Genomic DNA, 9,582 nt, shown 5'->3' with positions numbered 1-9,582 from the left:
TTGGCCCTTTTCCGTATAATCTAAACCGCACTAAACTAAAAAATAATAGTGAAATGAAGAGGCATTTTATAGTGAATAATGTATCATTATGAGTTTCTGTCCTTTTCTCTTCTTTTTATTAAAACTTTTTTAGTGTGAAATAGAATCATATAATGTAAAATTTCACATATTGTCTTTGTTTCTCACTTTGAGATATGCATGAACCCGAAGTCGTTTCTTATATATGCCGGAAGCTAAGAGAAGGATGATAAAGAATTAAGAAGAACAGCTTCTCCTATTTACTCGTGACACGTGAATCAATCTCTTTCCACCCTAAAAATATACTACTATATAGTTTATACCAAAAAATATACTTCCTCTATCTCAATTTATGTGATACACTTTTCTTTTTAATCTGTTCCAAAAAGAATGATATATTTTTATATTTATACATAATTTAACTTAAAACATCATCTTTTACCATTAATGAAATTATTTAAAGTCACACAGATATTCATGACTTGTTTAAAATCACAAGTTTCAAAAGTCTTGTTTTTTTTCTTAAATTCCGTATCTAATCATGTAAACTATATCATATAAATTGGGACTGAGGGAGTAGGTTATCTCTAAAAATATACTACTCCTATGTAGTTATCTCTCTGAGTGTCGACATGTTTGAGATGTTTCCGCCCAAATAAAAATATATGCAGTCTATTTTATCCATAAGTTGAGATTCCTATATTATGTCGAAATGCAGTTCTATTATACTCAACAGATGATTGGATGTTCCAGATCCAACCCACTAATTAAGACCGTGCGAGTTGCCACATCCAAAAACATTTTAACCTCAAATACTATCCAAAGGGTGGTTTCTATTCATTTATTTAACCTTTCAAGTATTTGAAAAGCTTCTTCTAAAATGCAATCTTTTTTATGATCCCAAAAGATTACTTCCTGTCCATATTAAATGCTCTCCAACACGAGCACTAAATTTCATTGGCCTATCTTAATCGATAAAACTCTAACATCTGCTTCCCATAAAGTTACACCACTTTCCTTCCACTCTCCAAATTGTAACCATATATATAACCACTAACTTAAAACTCCCCAATCCCCATCATCAAAACATATCCTCTTTAAGAAAAAATAGACCACCCCATCAAAGATCAATCCTAGCAAATTAGTTTCCAATGGACAATTCTCAAAAATATTCATCTCTTAGTTGTGAAATACAAATCATAAGAGCAAGAAACGTTGAGCAAAGATCCTTAGGAAGCAGTTTGTTTGTTAGATGCTATCTATCTGCAGGAGAGGATCAAAGGGTTCAAATAAACAGCCAAGAGATCGTCCCATCGAAATCATATGACTTGTTTTGGGACGAGTCTTTCTCATTGGATTGCTCGGGAACTGAAGATTCCATCAATAATCTCAAGCAAGGAAGTGTAGTCTTCGAACTTCACTCAAAAAAAATTCTTCCAATTTTGGGTAAAGTTGGAGGTTCACAAATCTTGGGAAGGGCTGAAATTCCATGGACAAGTGTTTTTGAGTCAACAAATATGGAAATTGTTGAGTGGGCAATTATGGGTTCAGAGAAGAGACATTTGCATGAAGATGTGAAGCCTATGGCGGTGCAAATAGCAATGACGGTTAGTGTAAAAGAGACAACAAAAGTGAAGAAAAATGATAATTTGAGATCATCATCATGGGATAATAAGTGTGCTTGCATGGACTATTGTGGATGTAATAGTAGTAATATTCTTAGTGCTGATGATTATGAGGTCTTTGCACTTGGTGCTGTCCTCGGTGCCTTGTAAGAGTAACACAAAAAGTGGTGCAAATATATATATATATATATATAGGATTAGGTTTTTCTGTGACTTATGCTCTAAGACTTTAAGCTTATGTTTCATATTGTTCATTTTGCTATTTGAAGACCTTCAGGAATTTGTAGATTATCTTAGCTTCCTACCAAATGAATCTTGGCTTCTCAAATTTCTAATGCAGAAATTAAAACTCAAAAATAAAAAAAGATATTGCACATGCACGAAGATTGTCATATGGTTTATTTATATAGTGTGCTTTGTTTAATGGAAGTCATTTTTCATGATCAATGTTTAGTTGGTGAATGAAAAATACTTTTGGAAAGATATATGTTGAGAATAAGAATAATATTAAAAAATTGGAGAGCGTTATAATTAGATTTTGAGTAATAAAAATTAGTAGGCGTTTGGCCATCGAAACCAAAAAAAATTCACTTTTTTTGGAATTTTGAAGTTGGAGTTGAGTTTGGCCATAGTTTTTTGCAAATAATATTTTTTTGTTGAAGTGTACTTTTTTGTTAAAGCATGAAATATGATTTGTACCCCCGAGTTTTTAAAAACTAGTAAAACCACCCAAAGCATTGAATAAACATAACCAGTGCGTGAACTATAGCAACTATACTCGAGATCAGCTTATGGAGTGCTCAAGACTGATGGTTTCTTTCCATCAAAAGGTCTTGAAAAGCTTCTATGGTGTACGTAAAATATAAGATCTCTAAATATGAATTTGTTGCAAAATTCTCACCTGCTTCTTTTCTTTTAAAGGCTTTTTGGCACATGATGTTCAATGTTAGTTGGAGTGGAGAGCAACTGAGCAACATAAGTTGCCTTTGACCAGTGATAAAAGTTGTATGAACTTTTAAGGTAAAAATTGAGCAACATAAAAACTTTTGGGGTAAAAATTGAAAACAGAAAAATAAAAGTAAAGGTCCAAAACAAAAAATGAAAAAATGAAAAACAAGGTTTTGCTTGTTTTTCAAATTCCAAATACAACTTCAAGTTGTACTTGGAATTTTTATGGCCAAACACCATAAAGTGAAAGAAAGTGAAAACAATTTCCTGAAAAAAGTGAATAATTCTCATGGCAAACCGGTCCTTAGTGTTAGTTGCAGCAAGTAATATAAAGTTATAGGCAGTTGTAAGAAGAAGTGACTTCCACTTATGAGTGAAAGAAGTCATATTTTCCTCTTCCAAAGAAAAAAGTATTCAATGAATAACAATTTATATATAAATTAAAGTTAGGCATAGACAAAGTGATGTGGCTGCACCTCTCTATGACCATCATTTCTATTTATCTTTTTTATCTTTTTTTTTTAAAACTTTTTACCTATTTTTCTAATAAAAGTTTAATATATTTATGTGGTTATATTAGAAAATAGTAATGTTTATTTATAATGTAAAATTAATATCAATAAAGACAACGAGATCCGGGTTTGTGTATGAAAGAATCAAATGAAATAAGACATTAAGACCCTTCTTTTTTGGTCTAGTATATGTGCGTGTATGCACATGATATGTTTTAACTTATTTCTTTATTATATAAATAGTGAAGCAGGTAAATAATATGATTCGGACTTCGACATAGATTAGGTGTGCAATTGACAATTTCACCATAATTTAGGTGTGTTTTTATGTCTTATCCCAATAAAATGGGCAAAACGAAAACGGAAAAGAAGTTCAGACAGGGCATTGTTCATTACTAGTTTACTAATGCAACTTGCACTAATAATATTGTTGCTATATTCCTTACTTGATGATTGAGATTTAATTCGGGAAGTCATATCAAGATTAATTTTTATACAACAACAACAATAATTACTACTGCGTTCAACGAAAAATAAGTTGATGTCAGATATATGGATTTATCCTCATTCTACAGGTTTATCCATTTAACCTCAAATCAAGGCAAATTTTTATTAAGTAAATTTATCCAAGACTGATAAGACTTTTGTTAATTGATACCAGACCTGCAGAAATTTTACCACTAAAAGATATCAAATGCAGTACATTTATTCTTGACTAACTCCATCCTGTGGAAAATAAAAGAAAACCTATCTCTCTGAACGTAAAATTTCAAAAGTCGCATTTGTTCTTGCAGAAAATTAACCATCAAGCTTTGGATGTAAAATTAAAGTTACCACATGCTGTTTGATCAATCAAGAGCGAAGAAGAGAAACCCAACCTTTTATTAGCAATATCAAATTGCAAAAGGTGATCTTCGATTTGATGTGCTCCAATGACTATAGAAGTAGTGGGTTCAGGCCCAGCATCCACAAAACTAAGACATTGCACATGATTCACTTGCACTTTCGAATTTGCACCAAACATAGTCCAAGTTTTATTGTTTAGCAAACCAAGTTCAATGGGTGGCACACCAGGACCAGTACGAGTATCTCCAAAACTCCATCTATCATAACACACCTTAAAAGGTGCCACAGGTTCCACCCGTGTAGCTCTAGGAAGCAATTTGACAAATGTCTCTGTAAAAGCAGTAAATCGAAGTCTCCATTTTCGTCCAAGGCTCAACCGTACTAATTTTAGTCCCGCCTTTCCCATTTTTAGTTATTCTCAGCAATTTAGTGTTTATTGGTACAACATTGTCATTTATTTTAATAGATATCAACCCAATAAAATAGTCCGTCGAAGGCTCCCCTGAAAATACGAACCTGATGTACTTACCGGATTTTTAAGAAGTGGTGTAAACTAGTCGCTTTGAGAAATCTAAGGGAGAGTCAAAAACTTGAAAAATATAAGGACTTTCACCAAAGAAAATAACCCCGGTAGAATTATGTAATGAAGAAGTCAAACAAATGGCGAATTTTCTAGGCATACAAAAAGAATTAGCCAATTGAGTAGGAAATCCAACATAACCATTTCCAAGTCCAATAATCCCTTTTAACATTTTTTACTAATCCTTCACGTAGAGAACTAGGAGCACAACCAAAAACTACACTATTCGCTGATAAAAATTTACCAGGATACGTACCATCAATTGATTGAAGTGAAAAAGTATCTTGAGCAAGTTCACCACTAGTGCTAGCAGGGGCGGATCTACTTGGGGGCCAGGGTACGTGTGTTCACCCAAGAAAAATTACAGTGTATATATAGGGTAAATTTTCTGTATTTATGTGTATATATTAACTTTTGAACACCCTTGGTAAAAAATTACAGTGTATATTTAGCTTCTTCTTTTTTCCGAACACCCTGAATGAAAATCCTAGATCCCCCATTGAGTGCTAGTACGAATAAAGTGGTTATAAGCAATATGTGAACAAGTGTTATTGTTGCAACCTGGTGAAGGAGAACCTAAACAAGATTCAACACACGCGCCAGAAAAAGAACGTTTACAAGGGATAGAACCGCAAGGAACTGGTTTATATGATGAACTAACGTAACCCTTTTCACAATCAACCCACAAGAATCGTTGACCAAGGTCTACTGTAAATTTGACTGGTACAAGAGGTGTTCTTTGGCGAATGGTAGTGATATGTTGTTTAGTGGCTGCATCCTTGGTTACTGGAAGAATAAACGCTCTAGGTCTTGGAGGGGTTTTGGCTGTGCATGGGAAGAATAATATGAGGAGAAAAGAAAGAAAGATACATAGAACACTATTAGTTTTGGAGATCATTGTTATTGAAAGTTGATCGTAGAATTTGAGGAGCTGCCGTCTTGATTTATAGTGGAACAAATTAAAGCTTTTCTTTGACTCAAGATGATTAATTAATGGCAGATGAGTAAACTAATTGTAAAGGGACAACGAAACGTGAAAGAACACAGAATTCATGTTACTCCTATTAATTGTTTTTGGGTATACAAGTTGTCAGTAAAATGATACGTTGAAGCGGTCTATAAAGATGATACGTTGAAGTGGTCAATAAAATGATTAAAAATAATGGAGGATTGGAGTTCAAATCATAGTAAAGATAGATATACTAATGAAGATGATAGGAGTACATCTTATAACAAGTCTACTTCATTATTCCCTCCGTCCCATAATAAGTGTCATCTTAGTCAAAAATACGCATATTAAGAAACGGGGTTAAGGATAAGAAAACACACCTCAAGTGTCACCTTTTTGAGTTTCCCACCTGAACTATCAGAGGTGAGAGTTTCCTACCTAATCTATCACTAACTAGTTTGCAAAACACACCTCAGCTAGCACTTGTTCACTTTTCCTACCGATATTTCACCAACGAGTTTGCAAAACACACCTCATTATAAGTGAAATAACTGATATTAAGATGTGTTTTGCGACTAATTGGTGATAGTTTAGCTAGAAAACTCTTATAGTCATGGAGAGAATTTTAATTGGTGCTTTTTATTGGATTTTACCAGTTTATGTGATTAGTAGGGTTCTCGGCCTTCCCAATGAGACGTTATATCCCGTATTTTTGTACGTTGAATTATTCGTAAGTTAATCGACATAAGTTCAAGGACAAGATTATTTTGAGATATGAGACAAGGACTTTTTAATCCCAATTTTAATAATCGCACGGTTGCTAATTAATTACAATTAGTGGAGATATTAGTGAAGATTAGGGATTAATTAATAGCCATGATCAGATTATTAAGTGGGTCCCACTAAAATACATGGACAATTATGATTGGCTCATGAATGATGACATTGCCAAGTGGGGCACGTGTCAACAAGCTAGGCATATATATATATATATATATATATATATATATATATATATATATATATATATATATATATATATATTATGATGACTCATTAGTACACATTTCATCTTCACAAAATCATTTGAAGCAAGATCATGAACAGCCATGGCTGCTCTTGAGCTCACCGGCCAGCCTTAAGAATTAAAGAGGAAGAAAATTATAACTCCATAAAAGTGTTCTAAACGTTTCAAGGAGGCAGCAAGTTAGAATTTAAATTGAGGAAGAAGAAGGGGTGCAATTGGTGCAAGTAATTGTAGGATCTGTTCTAGCCAAGCTAAGGTAAGATTCCTTCTTCTTATGGTGTAATTGGAGTTAAATGATGTTGTAATTGAGAGATTAACTCTTATTAAGTGGAATTGGATGCAAGGAATTGTATATGCTAACATTAAGGTTCTGTTTGGCCGTATTGGAGTTGTCTTAATTTAATAATGGTGGATTAGGTTTGATTGTTGTTGTTGTTATTGTTGTTGTGGATTATGTGTTAAAAATGAAGGAATCTTGATAATTAAAGTTGTAGTTGTTTATATGAGATTGTTGAGATATGAATTGGATTAGATGTTCATGAGGTTGTGGGCTGTTCTTGTTGAGTTGAAGGACTAAGTGTGGTTATGATTATGTATTGTGTTGTTGTAGTGATGGGCTGTTTGGGGCATGTTATCATAAGGTCATTTTTGATAATGTGTTGTGGCTATAGATCATTAGGAATAACTTGAGTATGTCGTGGTCGTTATGTTGATTATTATTGAATGTTGCAACGTGTGGGCTGATTTGGAGTGTTGTGCGGGCTGTTTCGAGGTGTTCTTGAATCTTGTTTTGGCTAGTTCTTGATATAGTAACTTGGACGTGTGGTTGTTGATGTTATTCTGGTCGTTTCATAGTTGGCTTGAATGTGAGAGAAATGAACAATATAGGGGAAATCTTTGTCCAATTGTCTAGAAATAAGCTACTAACGTTGAAATACGTTTTAAGCCTTTCCGTAGCTTAACCATAGTTCTTAACGTCTTAATATAGGTTGAGGTACTTCAGGCAGCGTATACATATCGAGTCACGGATTAAGCGTCAAAGGTATGTAAAGCTATCATTTCTTTCTTTTTTGGCATGATCTATGTGAGACAAACAGACGACGAATGTATAAACTCCAAAGAAGCTCCTATTCTTATAACTACTAGAATGGCTAATGTTCTTGATTTCGTAAGCTATTTCATTATGTCCTGATACGTGTCTATGATTCCTGAAGTCCCATTTGATATAATCTATAGTGACATTCGAGGGGTACTTGACATGACTGTTGTCTTTGATTCTCAAGTGTTAGTTCGTTCTAATTATTCTATTGAGCCTCAGATGATGATTTAGTTTGCATATGGTTGCTCATTATTCTACGCTCGTCGCATGCCGTTAATATATCATTCACCGAGTCCCGGCCGGGTATGTTTTCGTGCACGGTTTCACCGCATTGTTCACCGAGTCCCTCGCTGGGGCCGGGTACGTATATATATATATATATATATATATATATATATATATATATGATGATGATGATGATATGATTATGGCACCGAGTCCCATGATGGATCGGGTATGGTATATGATGACTTTATTCACCGAGTCTCATAATGGGCCGGGTATGGTATATGATATAGCTATGCATGATTCTCACCTCGTAAGGCACAGGTGCATTGGTATCTTTGATTATCATACTTGCCTCCTGTAATCTTTTATTCGGTCATAATCTTCTTTATTGTATTTCATGCTTTATATACTCGACATTCCTCGTCGACCCCCTTTCTTCGGGGGCTACGTTTCATGCCCGCAGTACGTACACTCGGTTTGGTGATCCTCCGGCCTAGGACTTCGCTTTCTCATTTGTTTGAGAGCTCCATTGTTCGAGCCTAGATTATTTTGGTACGGATCTTTTGATGTAGACTTATGCATATCCAGGGGTACGGCGGGGCCCTGTCCCGTCATATTTCACTCTTATACTCTTAGAGGTCTGCAGACATATGTGGGTTGTATATAGGTTTTGGTCAGCTGTGTCGATATGGTTTGTTTCGGATATTCCCGTATATAGTGGCAGCCTTGTCGGCTTGCGTATTGTGTTATGCTTTGGTTAGCTGTGACTCCTCAGGAGACAGGTTTCTGATGATATATGGCGTTATGAGTCTATAGCTTGCTTTTACAAATTTCCATGTTGCCTTAGTTTCAATCTGACTATATCTAACAGGTTCATATACGAGTGTCCAGCTCGGGCACTAGTCATAGCCCATGGGGTTGGGTCGTGACACCAACCCATCAGGTCCCTTTTTTTTTTTTTGTAGTGCGTCTTTTCTTTATTTGAGTCTTAATTTGTATGATCCTCTGACTTTTCCCAATCCGTTAATGTATTCAAACGATGTCAATGAGCGGGGAATGTGTTATCGGGGCCGCTAGTGAAGTTTTCAACCAAACTTTTCTACTCAATGAGCACTACATTCTTCAATTGGCTAGAGTGCTCATAAAGAAGTAAACAATAGTATTATTGACATTTTTTTTTCATAATTTAAAATTGTTAGAGAAGCTTTTTTCTTCAAAGCACTCCATTCTTTTTATTTATTTATATGGCTACACAATTTTGTAATTTCATATTTTGTCTGGCTTAATAAACTATATCATATAGCAATAAATGGAAAATAACTACATAAAATACGCATCATATCATTAATAATTTTACTAGAGTTGATATGTTTAAAAATTTAATTTGCTGAGGTAACTCATTTTTGGTTTAAATAGTTGATAGACATGTGTCAATCATCAAAATATAAGGTAATATTACATGATAACTTGTAGAGTCCCTGAAAATTTCGTAAGGTTTTAAGATTTTAAAGCATGCCAATGTTTATTAAAATATTATTTTGCATGTCAATAATAATGACTACGGACAAGGAAAATATTTTACGAGCACGTTGACTTGAATATGATGTGGTTCAGGTTGTGTGGACAGAGTATGAATAGTCCATTAAAGTGGGAATAAGTCATTAAGAAAAATAAAGAAGTAATCTGGCGTCAAAATAAAACGCCACAGAATGGATTGAAGTGCACCAAATTAGTGAGATCAAATATGGCC

At 34.2% G+C, this 9,582-nt stretch overlaps 1 protein-coding gene and 1 pseudogene across 1 annotated transcript; one reads left to right on the top strand and one right to left on the bottom strand.

The window, feature by feature from the left end:
* The first annotated feature begins 1,001 nt into the window (after window positions 1-1,001).
* LOC132054364 (uncharacterized) lies at window positions 1,002-1,957 on the top strand. Its single transcript, XM_059446395.1, has one exon. It carries the CDS (start codon window positions 1,170-1,172, stop codon window positions 1,791-1,793), a length of 624 nt encoding a protein of 207 aa, XP_059302378.1. The 5' UTR covers window positions 1,002-1,169; the 3' UTR covers window positions 1,794-1,957.
* A 1,365-nt stretch (window positions 1,958-3,322) lies between these two features.
* Window positions 3,323-5,470, bottom strand: LOC132054363 (probable aspartic proteinase GIP2; annotated as a pseudogene).
* Window positions 5,471-9,582: the final 4,112 nt, after the last annotated feature.

The sequence above is a fragment of the Lycium ferocissimum genome, chromosome 4 (genome assembly GCF_029784015.1).
Source record: "Lycium ferocissimum isolate CSIRO_LF1 chromosome 4, AGI_CSIRO_Lferr_CH_V1, whole genome shotgun sequence".
NCBI lineage: Eukaryota > Viridiplantae > Streptophyta > Magnoliopsida > Solanales > Solanaceae > Lycium > Lycium ferocissimum.
This window is presented reverse-complemented; position numbering and strand designations above follow the sequence as displayed.

What these genes read in the sequence shown, in the direction of transcription:
- LOC132054364 (XM_059446395.1), top strand. Translation starts at nt 1,170, where the DNA reads ATGGACAATTCTCAAAAATATTCATCTCTTAGTTGTGAAATACAAATC.